Below are 26526 nucleotides of genomic sequence, written 5' to 3'. Positions count from 1 at the left end.
GAGCGGGACACAGCCTGTATTCAACAGCCAGGAGAATGCAGAAAGCACACCAATGTTCTGTGACTCCGCAGTCTGAGCCTGTGAATAGAAAAGCTAAAAAAAACCAAAACGAGTACAGCAGGAAAAAGCTGCAAATCTTATTCTGCAGGAACCAAAAGCACTAAGAGCCTTAGTAACTGAGAGATGAGCTGCTTTGGAGGAAACGGCAGTAATCAAAACAGACACAGAATACAAATTCTTCACTAGTGTGAGCTAAACACATCGGCTGTGAATTTGCAAAACCTTCAACATGCAAAAAATCTACCTGAAGACAAAGTGTGCAAAGGGACAGGAAGACTCGTTACTCTGGGATATGCTGTAATAATAGACTGATGTGTTTGGGTCCCTATGACCGTGCTAACGAAGCTGCCCCTGCTGCAACAGACTGCATTGAAGAACCCAAATCTAAATGGATCTCTGGTGCACGGTGACCTCAGCTCAGGTAAAGTCCAAGGTAAGAATTCTATTCACCAATTTGGCACTACCTCCAAGAAAGCACCTTCTGCCCTAGACATTACGTTTAGCCTGATGTGTCAAACTGCTGGACTCCAAGCTGAGAGTCACCTCATCTCTTCCAGGATTCAGCTATCGATTTTCAACAAGGCTGAGGGAAATTAACCAAGTTGACGAGGAAAACTTAGCACATTCAACACCATCAAGCACGCAGGTCATTTCTCAGAGCAGACAGGCAAAGGAAAGAATAGGGCAGTTCTTCAGGCAAAGATGGCAGAGGGGACACACTGATGATGGCAAAAGTCCTCCCAGCAGTGGCCCCCAAGCTGTACAGGCCGACAGGCAGCAAAGCGAAGTCAGCAGCGTGGTGCACACCCCTTTGTACACTCCTGGAATAACTCTTCTACTTCCACAGCACTTAATTCCAGAGTCCCGAAGGTAACATGTGGCCAACGTTCCACGCTTTGGGAATGACTCCCCGAGAGACTTACTTTGTCTGTTCTTTATTGAGGTCTGTTCTTCCTGGATTGTGGTGTCTGTGACTCTGGCAAAGGCAGTCGCTGTTGAACAGTACCCATGATGAACCAAATATGATGAAACCATACTAGAAAACAAGAAAATACAAACAGGCAAAGCAGCATTGGTAAAACGGGGTAATCACAGTGAAGAAAAAACCCAACACAACAGAAGTAGCAATTTCAGTGACCAAACTCAACTTGCTTAAGACATAACTATGGTCGTACTTTTGGGTCCATACAATGTAAATTTACAAGACAGGCACCTCATCCCCAGCAAACAGGAGGGAGGCTTTAAATTCACCTTATGGGAAAAAGAAATACTCCCAATGCATACAAGGTATTTATGTATTTAATGACTACTGTCCAAGGGTCACTTGTAAGAGCTTAATACTGCATTACTGCCAGTGACGTCCTATATAGATCCAAAATACGAACCTCAGAGAGGCTCATGACTTTCAAGTAGATCTCAAAAAAAAGATTCTGGTCCTGCATTTCTTCCATCATTTATTTTCCCAGTAATTATATCTTTGGTAGTCAATTCTCCTTATGAATTTCACATTCACAGATACTTTTATCTGCTCATTTACAAAGAGTAGACTGGTCGATATTGATTTTACAAACAATAACACACTTTTAAAGTTGTATTTTCAAAAAGTGTTGGGAAGGGGTGGTAGTATCATTGCCAGAAAACAAACACAACAAAAACGCCTTTCAGAACAGAACACTTCTAAAGCACTTGTGTCTTCCCGGGATATGGAGGGTAAATGTTGAAGTTCATTGGATTTTTAACAAAACCTAAAAAGCCAGGAAAGGATTTCAAAGCTTCTAGTGACGAATCTCAAAACAGCCTTCTCATAATGAACCTGGTACGGATCCAGTCAAGTCACAGCTCAAACGCAACACTGACTTGCTACTTTCAGTAAAAGAAATAAGGATTTTATGAGTCAGCAGTAATTTTCAGGTGTAACACTGTAAGAAGGTGTGTAATTTTTAAAACTTGCTTTAAAACAAAGTGCTTCTGACCACTGTTGGTACACGACATGCCCCTGCCCTTGGCACGGCACAGAAGGCGTAAGCAAGCGCATCCCTCTGCCGCACACGGCAGCCAGGTCACCCTGGCTCAGCCAGGCTGAAACACTGAACACAGCCATCCCGGCGGGCAGAACAGAGCGGAAAACAGTCCTGGGGGAACATCATCACGTTCCAGTGTGACCTGTGCAACATGTTCATGCGGACAATACAAATCTTTCAGAATCACAGGAATCCAAAGGAATAGCTTTTACTGCTTGGGAGACACGGGTGAAACTTGTTGGGAGCAAAAGTGCTCAAACCACAGGAACAGTCACCTCTGGGCTGCATCTGGGGGTGCTTCTCCCACCTAGAGCGACCATGGTGGTGGAAGGTTTGTACTGTTTGTGCCTCTTCTTCTTCAAAACAGAGTTTGACTGCAGGCTTCTCTATACAAGTTACATAAAGTTCTCCTCCTTCTGCATGGTAACACTTAGATTCTCAAATGAGCAATGCCAACTCCTCACACTTTATCAGAAATAAGGACCTACACCGTTCTTCCTCCTGTAATCAACCACATCAGCTGATCTCAAGTCTCAGATGACTCCTACTCAGATTCTTCATGGCATGAGCTAAAAAGATTAGCAATCCTATAAAACTAACAACACACAAAGATGACGAGTTAGCCATGTGGGTCCCTTTCAGGTTTCAAGCGCTTGAAAAACCTTGTCAGATCAGCCTCTCCGGTGACAGCACATCCAGGAGTGTAACACTGATGTAAAATTCTGCCAGGTTATTTCTTCCCCTGCTCTCCAGGAGACATTCCCTACAGCAAACCTTCCCTGGTGACACCTCTCTAAGACTGCACCTCTCAGGATCTGTCAGGGAAGAGAGCCTTTGAAGGGACAAAAATGCTTAGCTGCACGGTTAGAGATTAAAATGAGATACTATGAACCCTAACAAAGCCACAGGACAAGAAAACATTGTCCCAAGAGCTTGGAACTCCAACCTGAAACAGCTGAACTACTAACATAAGGTACAAGCCCAGACTAAACCTGGAGGATGATGGGAAACATGCTGCCGATTCTTAGAAAGAAGTCCAAAGCAGACATGAGGAACTCCAGAGCGGTGACCCTGACACCTCCACCATGCATGTCAGAAGAAACAATTCTGGAGAACACAAGCAACAAACACAGGGATGAACTGGTCCTACTGCAGAAGAATCAACGCCTTTTATAAAGGGAAGTCATGACTGTCTAATGTGGTGCCATTTTTGGAGGGAGTCTGGAAGCAGGCAGAAAAAAGATACTCTTGCAGTCCACTTGGTTGTCCAATGATATTTCACAGAGTCTTTCACCAAAGCCTCTCCAACAAGCTGAGTTACCATGTGATAAAAGGAAAGGTCCAACACAGCTAATTATTCAGTTAAACAGCGGGGTGGCAAAAAACAGTCACCATCACCAGGGAAAGGAAAAGCCCCTCAGAGGTGCAGGAACCTGTGCTATTAACATATTCATAAAACTAAGCTTGACAGACCAGTGCTCTCATCCAGTGCAGGTGATAACTCATAACCCAAAGATCTCATTCCTTCCCGGTGGGTACCTTCTTCCCAGCCATTTCTGAAGATGCTCAACACCACAGGTGCTACCAGCACACATCCAAGTCTCTCCAGAGTCTCCTCCTCCCAAGGTGACAATCCCTTACCCACACATTCCCTCTCATCTCTCTTTTAAACAATTCACAGTCCACATGGGACACGTGCCCTCAGCCTCTGGCTGCACGGTGCCCCCTTAGTTTGCAGCAAGGGAACTTCTCAAAAGCCTTTTGGACTTCCAAGACAAAGACAGCAACCCAAGAACTACATTCACATGTCTGCTGGCTCCTCATTGCCAAACCCACATCCTATTTCTCCATGTGCCAAATGCATCTACCCTTCACTAGTGCTTCTATGGATTTATCCAAGCTAGACATGAAGGTTGTCTCAGCCCATCGCTGCCCCACTCTCTTCTGAAACTCTTCATGACACGTGGCACCATCCACACCATGCTCCCTTCTCTTGACCCAAGGCAGTTTGGAGAGAAACCCTGTTCCACAGCCACAAGTTCACCTCTTTTCTCCTTGGGTTCTGTTAGGACTCTGGGTAAATATCTGATCCCAGAGACTTTCTCCAATTCCCCTCACTTATTTCTTCCAGTGCTTCTTTGACAGACGCTTAAATCCCAGACACAGCCTCTGCCAAGTCCCTCACAAATAAGTGTCCCAGCATAACAACATACCTAATTTCTGGACACACAGGCAAATAATTCAACTAGATATGGTCTCATCTTCCCCAAGGTGTCTTTTTATGCTGCAATCCTCTACAGGCCCTAAGAACTCTCTGGCAGGCCTCCTACTCCTTATTTTCTTGAAGAAAAACATTATTATTTTCAATAGCTTCTGCCAGTTGCTTTTCAAGGGCTTTGCTGGCTGCCCTGAATTATCTGCAAATAGCTAAGTACAAGACTAGCAGAAAACAAGATTGGTCACATGGATGCAATCATTGCTGCATCTAAATCTGGATGACAGAGACCAGCATCAGGTGTTTAGGGAAAGAATATAATAAAACTGTGAAATATAGAGTTATCTGTAATCAGAAATAAAAGCAATCAGAGATAGAAGCAACAGCCAAAGACTTAGGGGTTTAAAATACAGCTATGGAATTGGCCTCCGTGAATCACTGTGAGTATTTAAATGTGCATCTTTTAAAATCCACTTAAACCACGACAATTTCTTGCAGCAGCAAGTCCCACATTTTCATACATTTAGTGATTTTTTTTTTTTTAAGCCAGAAGAGGCTTTTCCTCTAGTTCTTGTGTTTTGAGAAACAGTGAACAATCACTTTCTAGTCATGCTCTTCATGGTGTAAATGACTGAGAGATAACTGCAGTCCACCTCCCTCAATTACCTGTTTCCAAGCTGTGGAGCCATAGTCAACTTCTTCAAGCAGAAGATGCTCCTGATCTCTGACAACTCTTGTCAATTGTTCTCATCAAGTTTCACTCAATCCTTTTTGCAATGGGAAACGCATTCAACATTCATAAATTTATAAAGTGCCATAACTGCGTTTTCAGCCAGGCTGGGTTTGGAAGCCTTTGGTTTAAGCTATTTCTTGCTCTTTCATTTCTGAATTCAGCTGACTTACATACTGGCTTTTTTGCCATGTTAGAGTTTTTATTATGTCCTCTCCACTCCCCTCCCCACCATGTGTCATCTCCAAGTCTACATTCTTCCATTCCTACAAGCTTTCATGCAGTCTTTGGCTGAAAGCTCCTCCCATATCTTTTACATTTGAAACAGCAGCAATCTGCACAGTGAAGACTATTAAACAACAAAACAGAGGGTAAAACCAACTTCAGCAAAATGCACTGACTGGCAATTTTTGTTTAAGAAAGCATAAATTAGCATTAAAAAAAAAGAATTTAAATCCTAGCAGAACAAAAGAAGCTGAACACCAGAACAGTGACTTACTTCTGCAGCATGGCTTGCCACTCGCCTAGTCTGTCTCCTATGGGAAACCGCTTAATGGTGCTCTGAATCTTCGCTCGCCACTCCCTCATGTAGTCCTCAATGTCGAACACAAATGGCTGCTGCCCAAAGTTGGCATCGACTATCTCTCCTGGAGTCTGGAGACCCACTGTAGGGTAGAGATTTGACTGGGAAGGAAGAAAAAGACACCTGTATTAAACCCAGCTTTCTCCTTCTGGTTCCAGTTACATTGTTTAGCGAGATAGAAGTGCTGCTCTTTAAACTGAAAGATGTAAAGGAATAGGTAGGGGCAACAACCCTTTAGGCGCATCTCAAGGAACCTCATGACTTATTGTGCAGTTATTGAAAGTTATTGTATAAAACCAGGACAGTGGGTTCAATCCCCAGCAGTCTGTGACCGATGCCATGACTGCTGGCTATGGCGTGTGCACTTTCTGGCTTAGTTTTCTGCAATTTCTACCAAAGTTCAGAAGCCAGAAAACGATAATTAAAAAAACGAAAGAGGCATCCTCTCAATCAACAGATCTATGTGTTCTCCACAGTTTCAGCTGAACTCTCTTATTCCTTGGAAGCTGCTGTCTAAATACTTTACATCTCTGATGAGAAGGGAATGGATGGTGGTGGAGCTCTGAGGTTAGGGCTTTGATGATTGCAAGACAGCAAGAAATTCCACCACTGATAGACAAATTTCATTTTAAGAACATGCATACGGATGAAAATAGAAGCTTTGACCTTCCACCATAATACAGAGAAAAGAGAAAGGTTATCACTGTGAAATCACCTCTAAAATTCAGCCAATAATTCAGCTTCTAAAGATGATCTAATTGAAAAGAGGTGGTCAAAGTCTATCTAGAAGTTGTCTGAATTCAGGCTATTTTAAGAATAAGCTTATGGATCTTAATCAAATCCCTGAGCCCACTTAAATGTGGGGAAAAGAGAAATGGCATCAGAAAAGGTACAGGGGTGTCTGATTCTCACTGCTCTGGATGACATTATTTAAGCACGTGTTCCATTCACTGTCATGTTACTTTTCCCCAGCACAAATCACTTCTCTGTTTGCAACACAAACTCCACTAATCCTCTACTTCAGAGCATCTGCTGACAGGCTGCACGGCATAGGAAGAGTCTCTCTCGTGCCACTCATGCACTTCTTGCTGTTGAGTTTTTTCACTTTGCTCTAACACAAGACTGACAGAGCCAGAAAGGATGCACGTAGGGAAACTGAGGTCTGGAAGGTGCCTGGTTGTGGTGTCTTGCTTATGGTTGAACACAGTTCAGATGTTAGATCAGCGGAGGAGCAGACCTCTCGCTATAGGTCAAATCAGCAAGAACTACTAGTGGAGGTTAGATTGTCATCCTAAGAAAAAGCCAAGGTGATTCTCTCCTCCTCTATACCAACAGGCGTGGGCTTTCCAACAATTATCTAGAAAATGTATTCAATTGTTCACTATTGCGGAGACCTGGGACATCAGCAATGTCATTGATCTCCCCCTGAGACCTACTGTAGTTGTGGATTTTACTTTTTACTAACGCTATTAAGATTGTTACAAGGTGGAACTCAGTGGAATCCTGATCACATTAGCAAATATGGAGCCAGCATGCTGTGGGAAGTGATTATGTCTCTCTGCTTTCCCCTACATCTGCATGACTTACTTGGTTCAGCCCCAGGGCAAGGAAGACATTCACAAAGGCGGCCCAGCAGAGTTCTGCTAAGACGGTCAGAAGGCTGGGGCACCTGGCAGACAAGGAGAGCCTGAGGGAATTGGCTTGGAGAAGGCAAAAGGGAAAATGTAACCGCAAACCTTCCGCTCCCAAAAGGGAGGTGATAAAAAAGATGGAGACAGATTCTTCTCAAGGGTGCTCAGTGAAAGGACAATGGGCACGAGCTGCAGCCCTGGAAATTTTGATGAGACATAAGGAAGATGTTTTTCCTTGTGAGGATGATTAAGGACTAGAACAAGTTCTCAGAGAGACTGCAGCATCGCTGGCCTCAGAGATCTTCAAAACTCAACTGGATAAGGTCCTGACCAACCTGCTCTACCTTTGAAATTAGAAAACTTCAAAAAACAAAGGAAAAAATGAACCTATAAACACAGGCTGGAAACTGAAATCAGTGACTGCGTCACTGCTGACTCAGCACACCTCCTCCTCGTCTATTCTCACATCAAGGAATTCACTGGGGTACAGAGGTGTGCGAAGAAACCACAGCATGATGCAGGAGGAGCTACCAGAGGAAAACACCATTTTAAAGTCAGTCTCTCAAACCTAGGATGTATCTCTAATGAGGGATCAGATCTTTTCCACAGTCTGTACTTTAGACTTTTTTATTAACTTTTTAGTACTATGAACCCAAGGACTTAGAAAGCCAGGAATCATACACCCAAAATACTTCAAAGTTAGAAGTAAAAAAACCCCAAGTTACAACACGTTTCATATTTTTCAGCCACTCTGGGTATGTTCATCTTTGAGGGGAAGCTGCCTACCCCCCCCCGACACCTCTCAAAACATCTCTGAGCTAAAATTCTGTTTTTCACAAGTGGGATCTGTCCTCTCTGTTATAGCAACTGTTGGGACCACCCGTATCTCCACCACCCTGCCAGACACAGGGAGACATCATCCCAGAGCCCACTGCGCAGGCAGACGCTTCTCCTGCCAGGTTCTTCGGGCACACGCTCCCCGGCACATTCGGGCCACCTCTTGCCTCTGATGTTCTGGCCAGTTGCTCACAAACCCCTAGTTGATCTTGACTTGTTTTTTAACTCCCTTGTCCCTTCGCACCCCTGCAATCCCACCCTGGACTCTTCCATATTCTGCTTTTTTACATTTCCTACTGCTCTCATCTCAGAAAGGGAAGCAGGTTAGCCAAATGAGATGATAAAGCGGTGAAAAAATTAGAAGGAATATGGTAAAACTGTGACTCCTAACGTAACCTATATCCAGAGCAAAAACAGCACCTAAAACTAAAGGGTATATCACAGAAGCATCTTCTTGCTATGGATGTAAGGTTGTCACAAGACCTCACTCCAAAAGGTTAATATTCATGGACAAGCAAAATATTATTTTAATAAACTGTATTTGGATCAAGTGAATAAACTACTGTGAAACCACCCACACAAAGAGAGTTTCTGGTTTAGAAGATACTGCAACTTTACCAAGTTCAAAGAGCCCAGGAACCAAAAAAGCCCTGTATTGGCAGTGGATGTGAAAAGGCAAACTAAGCAACTGGAATGTCCTTCAGCGCAAACGCTGGCTGGGATATGGCAGAGATCTGTAAAGCCATAAATCCCATTGGGAAGGTGAACAGGGACTGCTAGTCGCTATTTCTCATAACACAAAAGTCAGAGGAACAAAATAAATTTTTGACAGGAGGTGCAAAACAAAGACAAGCAAGTGTTCTTCCACACAATGTGGAAGCCAGCCAAGAAAATCAATCACTTTGGAGGCCTAAACAAGTTATGGAAACTAAGAAATTCCTCAGAGGAAATTCGTTTGGGGTTATTGAGTACAAAGACAGGAGTACAACCTGAGGAACAAGGAGTTCTGTGTGTGAGAGTAATGGGTGCCGTGATGTACCGGTGTATTCCTGACCTGGTTTTACCTTCTTTTCCTAAACACCTGCTCCTTGCCCAGGAACACTTGAGTCTGAAAATGAGCAACCAATTTTTTGTTCATGAACTACCGTGAAAGTTGTGCCTTTGTAAGGCCCAACTAGATGTCACTGCATGGTGTAACTCAGGGGGTGTCACTGCACTCAAGAGAACTCAGTATCAGGGCTGGTGAATCACTATCAGCCCCACGGGGGTGCCAAATACATTCTCCAGCAATTCCACCAGCTGTTCACTCATCCTGGGCAGAAGCTCATCAAAAACCTGTGCAATGAGACACACACTACAGCCAGTTAAGCCTGACCCTCGTTCTCAGAAATACCTTTCCCTAACCGCATGTGGAAAGGGAACAACACCACGGCTGCAAGACTCGGACAAGAGTAGAAAAAGCTGAGAATAATACCATTAGGTGTTTTTGTGCTCTCTGATGATGGGACAGGAAAGGCCACTCAATGACTTTGCACATCCACCCCCCACAGCTGAAGCTGCATTTGGAACACAGTGACGTGTAATGAAGTTTGAATCTTCGCTTTAATGCCAGGAGAAGGAGCAACATATTCTTTGAGATAGTGAGAGATGAGAGGAGGCATGTGAGCAGCCCACAAACTCAGCCACGGGACTATGAAGTTTCAGAAAAGGAAGCACCCACATCATTCAGTAATGTGCGTTACCATTTTTTACCAGGGCATCAAACAGAAAAAAATCACATCCCCACACGCTTCCCCCTCCCTTCTGTTTGCATCCTTAGTTAGAATACTGAAAATAGGTGTACTTACAGGGAGGTCTGTAAAGGCTATACCTGTGGGGGGAAAAACAGTAGAATTAAAAAGACAAAGGATTTTTTTCCCTGCTTGGCTACATTTTTAACATGCTGCAAAAGATTAGGGCATTTCAACAAATCCCAGCTCTGACCGTGCATTTCAACACCTGTTGTATTTAGAAGTAACGTCCCCCCCAGCCCCCTCCTCTGCAAGGTTTTGCATCTGGAGAAAGGTTCATGGAAAAACCTAAATATTTCAGACATCTCTCCCAAAAATTTGATTTGCTAAAACGCAGCTCCTCTTTTCTTTGCTTCTCCCTCTGTTACTATGAAGAAGTTAGTTTTCAAGACTCACTTTGGCTTGAAAAACAAAGTTTTACCATAATGTTGCTTTGGTTTGGGCTACAACTAGCTCTTCTTATCAGCCAGCCAGACGGAAACAAACATTCAACCCTTTGTATTACAGCTGGGGAACAGCAACAGGACCAAGCTGCAGCCAGGAGCACCTGAGAAACACTGTGCAAAGAACAGCTTCATCCTCAAGTGCGCTGCTACAGTTCCAAATATAAGAGATGCGGAAAAAGAATATGGTTTCTTTTTTTTTTTTCCTTTTACATTTGGCACACCAGAAAAGAAAGTACCTATTTAAGCAGAGCCAGCCACCACCTACGATCACTGACAGAGTTGTGGTCAGAGCTACAAGACAACGTTCAGCTACAGAGCCAGGCTACTCCCAGCGCAGCTCTGCGATGCTCTGCACGTGGTCTAGATGTGATCTACCGCTCAGGAGGGTGCCTGTCCTCCCTCCCCCCAGTGTGTGTCCCCGCATCGGCCGTGGTGGGATCCAGCAGCACGGCGAGATGAATCGGCCAGCGCCAGCAGCTCTAACCCGCTGGTTTTGGGTCACCCTCTCCAAGAGCACAGGGGAACAGCTGCCATGCCCTGTTCACCTCATGGTTAATTCATGTCTTAAGCTAACGTTTCAGGAGTCGATCTGGAAGCTGCGGTCTTGCTCCACACATGCCCCTAGCGATGCTTTCTGTCCCCAGGCAGAGCAAGGCTCGTACCCAGACCAGTGCGCCCAGTTCTCACGCACGTCCCACCTCTCACCCACCCTTCTGGGTGGCACTGAAACAGCTGCAAAGAAGCAAGAGCACAGCATTCTCCATTTGTAATGTTAGGACTATTTTAACCAATGTAATGTTACCAGATCAGCCTGAAATGGTAATTTAAACCAATTTTAGGAGTCAATGTAAGAAATAAATAACTACTATTCGAAACAGCACAGATTCAAAATCTAATACCTGGGGAAAAAAAATCAAGAATATTTTACTAAACCAATAACCAATATGGTTTAATTAACATCATGGCAGACCTTGTCTGTTGAGTACTCTCTCTACAACCCAACCAAAAATTGTCTATAAAAGTGGTATTGAATACCTGACTGAGAAAAATGTTCACTAAGCATTTTTCTCACCTCAGCACTTTGCCCAATTAATTTTTCCTCACTCAAACCTTTCACCTTGCACTCGTTTTGCTCAGCTGGATGAAGGCTTGTTTCTACCCTTACACCCACATAAGGCCACCCTCCTGGAGCCTGCAGTCCCTGGGGTCGTCCTCTGCCACCCAGGACCACCCAGAGCCAAAGGCGGCCCAGCTCTGCCATGGCAACTCCATGCCAATCACTGGTTTAGGAGGCTAGTGCCTTATCTATTAAGCCACCTGTTCTGGCCCTAATCCTGTTAATTGCTAAATGAGTTGAGAATGGGTATTTTACTTTACAGGTTAACTTGGGCTTTCTGAGTGCCTGTGCTAGAACTCAGACTACAGGAAGTTTTCTCTGGGGTTGCGCACTCTTTTTATAGCCCTGCTGCTCCATTTACCTTGGTCCGCTGTCAAATTTTGAGATCTGAAGCACTCCTGCATTAGTCCCTGAGTGAACTCACCCACTTAATCCCAGAGACCTATAGCAGTCACGTTGCTTCATCATGTCCTGCGTCCAAGACTCTCTGCTTAATGGCCCCAAAGTTTCTCACATTTATCCCTTTTACTCTCCTAACTCAACCTCACCACACTTCCAGCCACATCCCATCATGTTTTAACTATCAGGACTCTGCTCAGAACCTGTCAAAAGCATTTCATCAGCAGCCAGAAGACATTCAAGACATTTTCCAGAACAGAGAATTAAGACTACATACATTAAGTCAAACAGTTTTCATGTGACGTCTCCAAACAAAGTTCAAGACTTAGCTCCAACCAGAGCATCCAGAATTTGTGATGGTCAAGAAAACAGTTCTTATACAGTGTTCCTGATGGATCTGATTAAATGGAAAAGCATGGAGACAATGGAAGATCACAGTTAAGCAACGGGTGAAATTGCAAGAAAAAAAACAGGGAGCATGTCTAATTAACAGATGAAAAGGAGAGGAGAAATGGTGAAGAGATAATATAATCTCTAGGGAACAACAAAGCTAGAGTAATTCCATTAAAAGCAAGACAAATTAAAAAGCCCAGAGGCAGGGCCCTGAAACCCTGCTGTCAAGCTAACTGGCATCACAAAGGGGCTGATTAGTCTCATTAATATTTTTTATGTCTGCAGCAGGATTACATAATGACCTAATTTCCTAAGAGGAGAGACAGACAGCTTCTGTGACTTTGTGTCAGGGAACATCAAGAAAAAGCACATCCATCCTCTTCCAGGTAAATCTTGGGTTTACACAACGCAGAAATGAGATTCCAGGTTAGCAGAAGTATCAGGAAAGGTTCAAGATCTTAATGGAGATGCTTCCACTAGGGCAGAAGGTGTTCTGGCTTCCAAATAAGTCATTGCTCCTTCCTCCACCTGGTCCGGGTTCCCCTGCTGAGACCTGCCTCAGCCCCTCTCTCACATCCACCTGTGCGGTGCTCAGGAGAAGCTGCGGAACAGCCACATGGCTGCAACCTGAGGTCTTCTTGGGCTCAGACACACTCTCCTCAGCATTCAACAGGAAGCACTTATCTTGAACACTGTTTCTTTATCAATCACACAAATAGACACTACTGGCCATTAACAAGAGTCTTCCCAGCTGAGGTTTTCATTCTGCTTTTGTAAAAACACAATAAGATGTTCCCGCAGCTTTTGAGGGGGGGTCAGCCCAGCAATGACTGACGGCCTGTGACTCCCTAGTACTCCTGTCACTGCCTCCTCTAAGCACATCACCTCTCTGAGTACAGCCACGACACCACCACAGCTGAAAGAGGAGCTGCTACACAAATGAGCCACTTTTGAATGCTCAGGACAGTCTCCTACCTATAATTTTCTCATACATCTTATGTCTTGTACCATAAATCCCAAGAGGAGGACACCCAGGACACAGCAATGCTTATAATCTATTGTTGTTCCCTAATCTAAGCACAGTAAAACTTAATTCCCTTCCTCTCCTGTTTCTTCCCACTGGCACTGTTCACCACTGGGGTAGGCTGCTCCCCAAGGGATCATTCCATATCAGATTAGAAAACACAAGCTTTCCACCCAAACCCCCCCTGTTTGAAGGAAAAGCAGCACTGAAAATCAAGAAAGGAAAACCCGGGAACTTCATTACTCTAAACACCTCCAAATGTCCCAAACAAAACAAATTTCCAAGTAGGACATGAGGCAAAGAACCAGAGGATGACAATGACAAAAAGTAACACAGAAGTTACTGAACTCGTTGTCTGGCTTCATCTGCCCAGACATGCAGGTACAACACGGCCCTGGGAACGGAACGGAGGATGGAACAATTGGCGACTTTTCAACCAACACCTCATCTACTCTGCAGGCTCCTGGTCGCTAGAAAGGAATTAAATTTCAAATGAACAAATTTGTATTCATTAAATATAAGACCTGGCCCCTTCCTGAGTGTTACACTTTCATTGTGATGAAAAGTAACAGCACTGCCAGGCTAAAAAACTGTGAAGCCGGAAAACCACCCACTCAAAGGAAAACAGCCAGAGGGGCACAGCACAAACTACTATACTACTGTGTAAACATACACTCAAAAATCAAGAACAGCAATTAAAAGGAGAGATTTTGTGAAATCTTTTAAACTATTTCAGCACCTTAGTCACTGTGTATGTTGAACCTGTCTCATTCCTAAGCAATGGCTCCTGCTCTACACCATCAGCTGTTGCTTTCATACCTCCATTTGTCTTCTCAGTACGGGGCTGACATGGGTAATGTCCACAGATTGTGAGTTAAATTTAGAATAATCTAGCTATTAGAAGTCTGGGCAATTAATTAATACTTACGGACTACACAAATGACCCCTAGTGTCCCTACTAGTGACTGGTCTCACTAGGTAGTAAGCCACAAGCCTTCACTAGGAGTCCCTCAGCATCTCACGTGGTATGGCTAATAAACAGCTATAATTTCAAAAAGGAAGACAGATTAGACACTCAACTTTGAACAGCTCCCCACTGGGCTTCTGATGGAGGCTCTGTTTATAAAATTAGAATGTTAAAAACAAGTCTTAAAGGGTGCTCTAAGATTTTTTTTTCCATTCAGGGCTGGAGATCTCTTGACATGTTGCAAAGCATCAGGACTAGTTGGTGAATGCAGGGTCATTCATCTAGAATGCTTCTCAGAAGGCATGTGGCTCATTTCTAGGCAACCTCTGGTCCTGGCACTGGGCACCACTGAGAAGAGCTTGGTTCTGCCTGCTTTGTCACCTCCCTTCAGGTATTTATACGTATTGATGATTTATACATATTGATGAGAAGCCCTTGAGCCGTCGCTTCACCAGGCTGAACAGCCCCAGCTCTCTCAGCCTGTAGAACTGACACAGCAAGGAGAAGCAAAGGAAAGGAGTGCTTGTCCCTGCCAAACCAAATGAATTTCAGCACAAAAAGTGAGATGAACTTATCAAAATTTACAGCACGACTTATGCAGCCAAAAAAAAAAAAAAAAAGACAGAATTTATCCATGGTGGAGAATATGTCATCCAAGGAAAAGACATTTTAGGTGTAAATGGCCACAACTTTCTACTTTAGAAAAATCAGATATGATGGATGCCTAGAAAACATCCATGAGATATTTCTTCAGGCAAAATTGTGAAGTTCTTAACTTTAGGGGAACTTCTGAAACAACTGTGGAATGAGCCAAATTATAGGTCAGTGCTTAAGTAAGGCTTCTTATGCTTAATTGATGTCTAGCTTTTGGAATATTTGGACTAATGCATTATGGGTTACAGATGGAAAAGTCGCTTTAAAAAGTGATTAATATATTAACTAAATTTCCCACTTCTTCCCTGTTGCCCAGCCATTCGCTATCTTACCCAACCTCCCACCGGCTGTGCAGAAGCAGAGGAAAGGAGCAGAAGCTTGAGATGCAATCCTAACCTACTTAAATTGAACAGCACAGAAACCCCTTTACATACTGAAAGTATGTCTCAGAGTCAATTTACATCTCCTGACTGATGCTTAGTGCTCTTTTTCTCAAATCTTACCCACAAATGTGGAACAGGAGTTAACAACACATGCAAAGTACTAAACAGCAGCAGGAGCACCCGTCTCCTGAGAGAACCTTTCTTTACTTACCTAAACTGTGGCCATTTTTTGTGTAAAAGCAGGTATTGTTGATAAGGTTGACACAGCAGCCGATGACATCTCCAGTGGTGAACGTAGGGCCATAGGGCTGTCCTGTCCCCGAAGAACAGAAGGAGTGTCCGTCGTCACCATGGTACCCATAAGAATGTTTATCCCACCCTGCAAAAGACAAGGCAAAAGAGCAGGTCAGGCATGAAGCCAGTTTGGCAGAACAACACAGCAACCACAGCTCCCAGGACACAATTTGCTGGTAGGAAACCTGAAATTTTGATTCCCAATCCTGATTCATCCCAACATGAATTTTCATGTACCAGTAACTGAAAAGAAATGAATAGTCATCAACCATAACACACTCATTTCGGTTTCAATCTCATTTGTCACTTATGAGAAATAAGAAAAAGAACAGGTTGCCAAAAGTTATTTTGACAAAGACTTTTTTGTTTGAAAAAAAAGAAATTAGAACCCTGTTTCTGTTTTATCTTGCCTGTGGTGAAACAAGCTTCTCTTTGTAAAACATTTGTGTTTCCCACTAACACAATCTTCCAGCAAAAGCATTTACTAATTCTCAGCCAACTGCAGCTTTGTCTGCTCACAGATGTAACCAAACGGCTAAAGGCAATTTTTGCATTCTCACATTTACATTTCCCTTCTAGCAGTTCATAAGGCTTTTTGTGTTCCCCTTGAGCAACAACATTTCCCACTCTGTGGACAACTTAAAACACAACCCTTAACACCAATGGGCGATTTTCAAAGCGATCAGTTCTAACATTAATATCCTTTATTTCTTCCGCCAGTAGCGCTGTGCCGAGGGTTAAAGCTGGGCTCAGGGATTGCACCCTGCCCACCTGCTCTCTTCTACATCTCACAGTAATTCCATTATTCTGGTTTTGTTCTGGGCTACTCCAATTCTGTTACAACTTCTGTGAATTTCTTACATGTAGAAATGCCAGATATAACCGGTAAATATTGCAGAGAAGAGAGATTAATCCATCCTTTAAAAGTGTTCTTCAGACAACACACCAGTCTTCTCTTTTTGGGACTCTCATGTCCTTGCAGAGGACAGTGCTCCCATGGCTGTGGCCACAGAATGGTTCAGTGAATGCCACCTCAATCTACTAACCCTTCCCTGCCGACTTTGGTTGCTCAGGATGACTTATCCTTTCCTCTCTTAGGAGACCAGCTATGGCAGGTGGGGAGTCACGGGGAACAGGCCTCTTCCCAGAGAGTTTAAAGAAAGCACAACATGCTCTGTCTTGTTTTAAGACTTCAGAAGAATCAGGATCTTCTCCAGCTCTTTAGAGCATTCCTATGAATTACACAATCAAAACCATGTCTCACAGAGAGATGTACTGCTATCAAAAAGCCTGAGATAGACACAACATTAATAGCAACCACCTGTGTTTTGAACAGACAGCTGGACTGTGCCACCTGAAGCAGAAGAAGATGCTTTGTCCATCTACTGACCTAATACAACCTAAGGGTAGTGCAGAACCTGTCAAACATGGAGCAATGGTTTTGGCAAAAGGACTACAGAAGAAAAGCAAAGACCATGAGGGAAGAAGGGTTAAAAAGCAGAACGTGCACATCCTATGATAAGGCAGAAAAAGACTGAGCACACTGCGAACCCCAGAGAGGAGCCCTGTGAAGGTGAGCTGGAGCACTTCTGCAAGCCATCGTTTTCCTACGAAGACAACACCAACATGAGGGTACCAGAAATCTAATCCCGTAAAATGGTGCTCAGCTACATGTACTCAGGTATCTTATCATCAGCAGGACCCACATACTCAGGGTTTCTCAGAAAAGCATAAAATACTTGGTGCCTGCCCCAGGCCCTCTATTTATTGCACCACATGAACAGCAATGGGAAAGTCAGGGAATGGAGCAAGACTGAAACATGCAAAGGTCCCAGATTTTGTGCCTCATGGCAACGTAAGGGTGTGAAAGGTGTGAAGAACTCATAGCAAATCCTGGTCTAGAAATGGGGAATGATTTCCTCTGCTAAATCCCCCACATCCACAAGAACAGAATGAGATGTCCCAACAGTCAGCTCCATCTTCCCTCGGACCAGCTCCAAACAAGCTGTTGACAGTAGCACCAGTTCCATTTAATATCTTCATAAAAGACAGAGACAGCAGCACAGACAGCTCAGTGAGCTCAAAAACCATGCCAAATCGGCTTGCCAAAAACAAAGGAGGGAGTGATACGGGCTCTAGAGTCTGTTGTCAAACTTCCACTGCCAAGACTCCATCCAGTAAATATATTATTGAAACATCGAGTTTTTAACACTACGGCTCCTTTCCACTATCCCTTTTACTTTCTCTGCTGCTGGCCTGTCAAAGGCTGCTGTCGCTTATCTATTATTTTAGTCTCCACAAAAACTCACCTGTTAGATGTTTGTCAGTTCAGAACTTCTCTAATGAAGCTGTTGGCAACTTCAGACGGTAAGTCTAACCAATTTATCTCCTAGGCTACTTAATAATACAATCAAAATAAAAACTTCTGTCTCTTCTGCATAGAAAACACTCCTAGCATTACAAAACACTTAATAAGAACTTGATATCATTTACATCTAAGCTGCCAGATGCTTACACACCACACATCAGGTAAGGTTACCATGAGAAATGCAACAGTGTGCCCAACCACAGGGACAATTCCACAAACAGCTTGTGCCAACGCAGACACTACAGGTTCTGCAGGATAAGAAAAATTGGTAAAAAAGGTTTCGTTGCCTACCACAACCGAAACTACTGAAATAAACCTCCGCCTGCAAGACTTGTGCTTCACAATATCAGGACTTGCTGTACCACCAAAGCTGGCGATAACTCATTGGTGAGGTGAACTCCAACAAGAAGTGACTGAATAAAGGCTTTGAGGACAGTGGCAAATTTGGTATGTATTGCAGCGGTGCCCGGAAAAAGCCTGATTTGAATCATGTTCTCCACAGACAACCACTAATACAACCGATTAAGGAAATCTTGCTCGCACAGCATTTTGCTAACAATATACACAGTTAACTTTTTAAACTCAAATGTTGCATAATGCTGAATCTGGACCCGACGCACCACTAAGTGTTTTAAATCTAGGCTACCAGCCTTAACAAATCACCATGGTCACCTGAAGAAAACAAGCCAGATTTGTGTGAGAGAACTTACTGTACCTGCCATAAATAGAAGCTGAGTGGTGTTAATTATATGCCTAACCATTAGTTATTTATTAATCAAATAATGTATCAGTACTTCTAAAATTCTGCCCAAAATAAACATGAGAATAATGGCATACAGGTTATTCCAGCACTGGCAAACTTCATCCAGTCTTCTGAAATTTCCTAGTAATCTAAATTAAAAATAATAATCATTACTTCTAACACTACCAGGTCAAAGTTATCTCGGCCTGTTGATTTAAGTAGTGCATCCCTATCAGAACATGTTTGGCATTATTTCTGCTTAGCGGCAGAAGAGAGAATAACTCATCACATGCATTTTTCAAATACAGCCTCCAAGCTCTCTCCAAACACAAAGATATTTGCTGAAAACTCAGGACTTTTCTGCATCATTAACAATTTACTATCGCCACCTAGTAATAAGTCTATGATACTGCAACCTTTTCTTTGACTCTTAGGACTCCACTCACGCCTCCAGTTAATAACTTCCTTCCTTCCTGTACAAAATCTAACAGTTTTAATAAGGGCTGAATCAGATTTCTCATATGCCTTCCCCATACTTACATTTGCAAATCCTCTGGACAGTTTAACCTTCATGCCCCTTGTACTCAAGCACTTCCAGAAGCCAATGTTGTGACCCGGAAGGCAGAGGTGAAATATTATGTGCATGTTCTTAAAAAGGTTGGCCATATAGGATATGGAATCAACCCAGGTAAGGATCCTCTTCAAGAAGAGAGACAGCACAAGTATAGGACACTCACATCTCTTGCTCTTTCCGAATGGTGTTACCACTGCCCAGCTGCCGCAGCACAGAGACGCACTGAGCCTGATGGAGATTCTGTTCACTCCATGCTCCTCAAAGCATTTTCTTGCCATTAAATTGTCCAGTTCTCATTTAAGAAGATATCGACACCATCCATTGTATCCTGTGACATGCAAATACACAAGTAGAACCACTCTGCAGGTGAGACCTCAGCAACTAGTGAACACTTCAACCTCCAGACCCAAAATATATGTGTAATATTTATTAATAGCCAGACAGATGCAGAATAGCTCAGACCATACAGTCAATCAGAGAACAGGAAAAAAGAAAACCAGAAACCATTAGAAAGGCTTGGGAGATATTTTTATATATCCAGCACCAAACCAAAGTTCTGTTTGGCCTGCTAACAAGAAAAAGAAGGTATGTTGATCTTCTTGGCAGACAATCTCGATCCCAACACACGGTGAAAAAAGGACCAGCAAGCTCCATTGCTGCTGCTTGATAAACAGGCCAGAATTATGCAATGCCGGACCACATGGCAGAAAAGACTTGAGTTACTTCAGGACATGGTTGCAGGATCAACTCAGATGTTCACTCCTGTGTGAGCACTGGAGCCAGATGAAGTGTGCTGCCTATTACCCCTAACCACCCTACACCCATCTCTGCTCAGTCCCACCTCAACGATTCAATGTCAGTCCTGTTTTACTCTTAACTTTTTGGGCAGATTCTAAAATGAGCCTATGTTCTGTTTCTGAGATCAGGCTCTGCCTCACAAAGCAAAGCAACAACTGGAACATGGTACTGCTGGGAAACCATTCACCTCTCAGCACTTGGGAAATTACACATCATTTTAGCTTTTAATTTCAAGAGTGTCAGCAATGTGTGCTGAACTGCTTTTGGTAGGCACTGGGTAAAACTGGCATCACACATCCTGGGAACACTGGGACCTGGATATACTGCTCAACTTCAAAAGCACGTAACACCAGGCCATGTACAGGGGCAATGCAGTGCAGGATGCTCTGATGGAAATCACCAGGAGCAACAGGTCTTTTCTGGACTGCCGTTCCTTTCGCAGTGTGAAGAATGCAAATGGATGACATTCCCCCCATGCATCAAGGTTCAAACATGCTAGACTTTTCAGAGAGCACGAGAGAACTGGGAAGGCAACATGGAAAGGGGAAGGATCACGGAAAAGATGGTTGTTCAGTAATTTACTCCCTAACATCACAGATTCTTCCTGGTCTGCCACCTGCCAGGCTTAAAAACATGGCAGACAGGTGGACTTTACCACTGACTTGCGGATGACTCCCTGTTCACATACATTCCAGGAGAGAAACATGTTCCACTGCAGCTCGGCACATACATTCAAGGGAACTGGTACCTTGTGCAGAAGCTGCTGCAAAGGGCAGGACCCTGTTCACAATATAAATTCACTGGTAACCTGATCTTTGATCAGGAAAAATGATGTCAGTGAAGTATATATTTGATCATATAAAGATGAAAGATCGTCAGAAAGAATCTGCAGCAAGATTTGTAAATAGTGGGTTTGGCTCTGTTATATCCCAAGTAATGTGGAAGTTTGGAGGCTTTTTCTTCAGAACAGACTCCAGTGACTGCTCTACAGTCTTTGCAGTGTCTGCATCTTTCCAGCTTTTAACTGTACCTTCTTTACCTACTTTCTCTCTTTGTATTTTGAAACACTTTCAATTTTCCCCCCTCAGCTCTTGTCCAGTATCTTGCCTGTGGCGTTCCTCTTCCCTCTCCTCTGCTGGCAATCTGAGCTTCCCACAGCTGGCCAGGCCAGGGCAAGCAGTGCACAAGCATTAGCCACTGAGTGACAAGAACTTGTGTCAACACACTGAAATAAACCAAACCAAATAATTTTAATAAGATTTATTGAATCCAAAGTCCAGCAGAAACAGATGTACATGCTTGTACAGTGCTTGGGGAAGGGGATGTTGAGGTTGGAGCCAGCTACAGAGCCCAAAGTCGCTGCTGGACCATGCTCAGAGCCAGCTCCATGCACTGCGCTGTGCAGCCTGCTGATGCTCACCCAGCTCTGGGTCTTTAGTAGCAGCACAGCATCAAGTCAGTGGAGGGGAAAGTACATTAAACAGAGGCCTAGCAGGTGAATGTGGTGTGGCAGAAGCAGGATGTTGCTGTTCGGAGCTGCTTCTACACTGTTCTGGGCACAGCAGGCCCAGGCGGGGAGTGGTGCCTGAGGGGACAGGACAAAACTAAATATGGGGAAGAAGCTGTTACTACCACAAAAGATGAACCACCCTCTATTGATGGCTTGACCACCTCATAGTGGATTTGGCTCTGGCAGTGGACGTGTCTTCGGTGTATGTTAGCTCAAAGCAGTGAAAGCACACCTTTGTCCCTATGGACAAAGCTGAGCAGGTGCTGGTGCTCCTACAGCCTTAGAAGCTAAATGTCTGGTCAAGAAAAGCCTGTTGCCCCAGGAAGCATCTGGGATGCTGCAGCATCTCAGCTGTAGTCCAGTTTTATAGCATCTATGTCAAACCATATGAAGTTGCATAAACACCAGGTGAGAGCAAGGAGGTAGCACTGTTGTTCTTCATTTCACCATGTTTCAGAATCAGATCAACTATTAATGTTGCAACACATCTTTCTGCTTCCATAATCCACCTACAAAATAGCTGCTCAGTGGCTACAGGAACCCATGCTACTGGTCTGGATTGGTGGGAATAGGGGGCACGGTCCCAGCATGGAACAATTGTCTAGGTACAGTCACACCAGCAGCTGCAGGACAGGAATAGGCCCAGGAACAGTGTGCTTAGTGTATTACAGCATCGTCCTGGCAGAACTTCAAGGGCCTGCACATCTGCCCAGAAAAAGTCAAGGAAAAAAGAAAAGTCCCTAAAACCCATTTACCTAGGGGCACCAGGAAATGAAGTCCTAACTAATAACATCTCACTTTTTATCTGTGCACCCTTTTTCTCATAACAGCTTCTGCTTCTTCTGCAAGGTGGGAAAATTGCTTCGGATGCAGAACAGGCCCAAACGCTGCACTGCAGTATCAATGGATATACAGAAAATAAAACCACTTAACCTCACAGAGGACAAACTTCTTAAAACAGGGATTGGACATGCTCAGTTCTCATAGTCTTTGTAGTATCACACTGAATCACGTACAAGGTAATGGTGAACACACCACTGCACACATCCCAGGGAGGGACTGCTGCTCTGTGGCCTCCCTCTGACCCCAGATCCCAGCAGATCAAGTAGATCCATCCAAGGCCAGTTTGGCCCCTACAAAGCAACGCCAGCTGATGCTAATCAGAGAGTGCAGGACTCTTGGCAGCTCTGGCTGTAGGTTTGGCTCAGAGGTTATTCCATGCTTTTTGAATAAAGTACTTGCACTTGCAACTGTAAAAAACGACAAAGCTCAGACAAAATCCTCATGGCAGGACTTAAACATGTGGCAAGCATCCAAAGGAAAAAAACAATCCCATCATCTCTCTCACACTATCAGAGAGCAGGAACAAAAGGACACACTGACCCAAAAATCAAAAAGACTCCAAGAAAGCAAGCTAAAAAGGCCTGCGAGAGTTTGGGAGGTCCAGCAGAATGGGGGTGCTAACAAGCATTGCCTGATTCTCCACGAAGGCTAGAAGCAGAAAGTAACACTGCAAAATCTCTTTTAACAATATTGATCTAGAATGGCGATTTTTAGACCAGATCAACAACTGTACCATTTGACAGCTACTGCATGTTAGGCTTCAAAATAACAAATCACAGTCTACACTTAATTATCTAAAGTGACACTACCCATTGACTCATAAAGGGAAAACACAAAAGCAGAAGGCTCTGGATGGCTGCAACATGGGCAATACCTCATCAACAGGAATGGTCTGTTCCACCTGCCTCAGAGATTTGTTAATGAACCTGTTTCACTATTATTTAGCATGCACATCATCGCAGAGTAATCAAGATTAAAATCCTACTTCTTTGAGTGAATAAGCATGGCAAGCCCTCCTAACTTACAAGCTTGATGGGTCATCTTCTGCCACAGACAGAACATGAACTGGTCTTCCCCATACCGGAGAGGTCAAGACAAGCTATTATACAAACCATTTATAGCCCTGCGAAGAACACAACATGGTTAAAGCACAACTACAAAGCAGGTTTGTTCTATCTACAAAGGCAAGGCTCAGAAAGAGCTCTAGCATGATCAGGTCACCACTGTACTATTATATCTATTATATTCCCTGACACACCACACTGGAGGGGGTGGGGGAAGTGAAGAGGTGCAAATCAACTCAGGACAGGGATAAAAAAGAGAAATGTCAGATGAGGAGTTTTCCCATTTAAGTGGCAGGGGCAAAGAACAAGCTGGATACAAAAGCTTATCATCTACACAGGTTTCAAATCGCATCATACTAAATAATTCACATTTTCATCTACAGGCCAACTTTTCAACTTTCAGCTGATGGGCAAGAACACCTCTATAAAATATTAAGACATCTTCAGGAACATCATCTTGCAAGGTAATGGGCAAAAGCCATTTTACAGAAACGCTGAGGCAGGGCAGTTAAATGACTCAGCCAAAAGCAATGCTAGAGCTCACTGCAGAATGCAGGGGGCTAGCATCCAGAGACTATTAAAAACAATCCATAAAATGGTATTTAATGACGTAAGAAAATTACGAACAAAAGCCATTTCTATAAACACAAGACCTTATGGAGAAAGAAGTCTTTTGGAAGAAGCACATCTCATGATGGTAAGGGGTTGCAACAAGGCCTTCTAGATTCTAAATGGAGGTTTCTTAAATACTTGGCCACACCAATTAAGGTAGAGCAACAGGGTGTTCTGAAAAGGATCATATTTATCCATCAGTAAAAATAGCTGCTATCCAGCAGTTTGAGCTGTAGTGAAATTTAGCTTTCTGTTGATGTTACCTTTTATCTGAAAGCCTGAAATATTAGGTACAGCCACTACAAAGAATTTTTTTTAATCTGAAAAACAAATCAGTGCTGATTACAACTCGTTGACAGCTAAATTGCTGTCTCTAAATTGCTAGGTGACTCTTGGCTGTCACCAAGATTACCTGGATTGTCCATTATCTGTGCTACAGCTGGAGTAGCCTGGGATATTGGTGAAGGCCAAAACACAAACTCCACTATGTCATTTCCCTGCTCTGCTTTGGAAACCCGGTTTTCACATGGCGCGAAACCAACACAACTCCAAGCACAGGCAGGCTCCAGCGCAGCCGTACCACGTCTCTGAGGACATGTTGCATGAGGCAAGAACGCAGAACCTCTGCGAGGAGACGGGCCATCTCCAAGGGATGGCAGCACAGAAACCGGGGCACGGAAAAGCGCGGGACAGCCATACCCCTGAGCCATCACCCACACTGACCTCCGAGCATTTAACTGCAGCAGTTCTTCTGGCTGAAGATAGGGCAACCAACACAAGCAAACACATTAATTTAAGTGGGTCTGAAGGGGAAGAGGGCAGTAACTTTTACTGTATGCAATCCTAATTTTCACATAAATAGCCATAAATAAAACATGAGATTAAAGTGAATTCAGAAGGTTATTCATTGCAATTCTGTGGTTCAGGAACTATTTTTGTTATTCTCCAGCTCTGAACACACCTGACAGTGTCACGTCTGACCTCATTTGAGGACTTAATCATCACCACTCTGTCACTCTTTGGTGAGTGTCATGCAGTGTCCCTACGATATCTGTCCAACTCCCCAGGCCATGCCAACTCGTCCAGTATCAGCTCTCAGCAGAAGGCTCATGTTTTAAAACATGTCCCACCTAAACAAGTTGTATCCAGCAACGTGCGAGATAACCTAATTAGGGGAGGTACACCTAATGAGCAGAGCACAGGACACATGGCAACAGAGGCTTTGGCAGCCATGAGGGTCAAGAAAGAAACTGCACATGCCTCCAGGTACAAATACAGCTGCCAGTTCGGAATTTCTTATTTTGCTTATTCTGAACAGCTTATAAAAACAAGGTGAGTCCACCCAGTATAAATGACAGACCCGACTCAGCACACTGCAGCACCACGACTTCAAAAAACAAGACCTGTTGGGAAGAAGGGAATGGTACTAAATTAACATACACATTTGTGCATTTCTTGTAGTTCCTGCAGAGCATGTCCATAGTGAAAGTTGGTTAGATATGTACCCACCAGGGTGGCTCAGGGTCCCTAAGCTGGACTCCTCTGTGCCCCTATAACTTGCCTTCTGCAGTCCTGGAGATGTCAAGCTCCTTTTCCAGGGCTAATTACAGGTACACAAGACATGAGCTGACCACCTTTGCCTGGGTCCATGGAAGCTGTTACCCCAGACAACACCAGCCATGTGCAGGACACCATGCCCAGACAAAGGAGCGGCAGGAAAGATAAACACTACTGCGCTCATCAAGACCAAAAACCTTGCAAACTACTGCTTTCAACAGAATATACGCATTTTAAAAGAATGGCTGACCTGAATTGAGGTTATTCAAACACACTAACAACACAATGGAATCTAAAATATCAATTCACATAACTCAACATATCTTTTATAAAAAAAACATCATAACCGTCCTTGTAGACCACAAACTTTCCCTTCCATACCACAATCCACCTACACACAGTACACCCACTTAACTCTTTTAATCATGTACCAGTTGAGTTTTAACTTTGAATGCCTCTAAAATTTAGATCTTGTAATTCTAAACTTTGTCAGAAAGTCCACTATCGATATGTGAAAAACTGAAGAATGTGGAAGAATGAACGTCCAGTTCTTCTAGGAGCTGAAGATGGGATATGAATTAATTCATAGCAAATACAATACCCTGTATTACTTAGCCTTGTCCAGTGGACTGAATAGTTATTAGTGGCTGAAGTGCACTAATTGTGATTCTGGAGCATGTTTGCTAGTTTAGTTTAAATGAAACAAGAGTAGCAAAACTGAAGGTGTAAATAAAAGTACAGCAAGTGGTAACAACCAGAAGATTCACTTAAAAAATACAGCCCACTTCCAAAATAAGGGAGTCATGTAGACAAATACGAAAGGTTCTGGCTTACAAAGGCCAGTTATCCCAAATCTATTGTAAAGCATAAATTTTTCTTAATAGCATGTGTTTATTACCCAACACTGTTCTAAG

At 43.6% G+C, this 26526-nt stretch overlaps 1 protein-coding gene across 3 annotated transcripts in view; it reads right to left on the bottom strand.

Moving 5' to 3' along the window:
* RANBP10 (RAN binding protein 10) overlaps positions 1-26526 on the bottom strand; it is a 67171-nt gene that overhangs the window by 15103 nt on the left and 25542 nt on the right. For all 3 annotated transcript variants that reach the window (XR_010465971.1, XM_065029143.1, XM_021301400.2), the window contains exons 4-7: positions 15462-15629; positions 9925-9947; positions 5526-5710; positions 984-1096 (exon numbers count right to left, since the gene is read on the bottom strand). Coding sequence is in view for 2 of the 3 variants with exons in the window: in XM_065029143.1 (XP_064885215.1) it covers positions 984-1096; positions 5526-5710; positions 9925-9947; positions 15462-15629 (489 nt within the window). In the remaining variant the exon portion in view is untranslated. The remainder of the gene's footprint in view (positions 1-983; positions 1097-5525; positions 5711-9924; positions 9948-15461; positions 15630-26526) is intronic.

This window comes from Columba livia, chromosome 13, assembly GCF_036013475.1.
Source record: "Columba livia isolate bColLiv1 breed racing homer chromosome 13, bColLiv1.pat.W.v2, whole genome shotgun sequence".
NCBI lineage: Eukaryota > Metazoa > Chordata > Aves > Columbiformes > Columbidae > Columba > Columba livia.
This window is presented reverse-complemented; position numbering and strand designations above follow the sequence as displayed.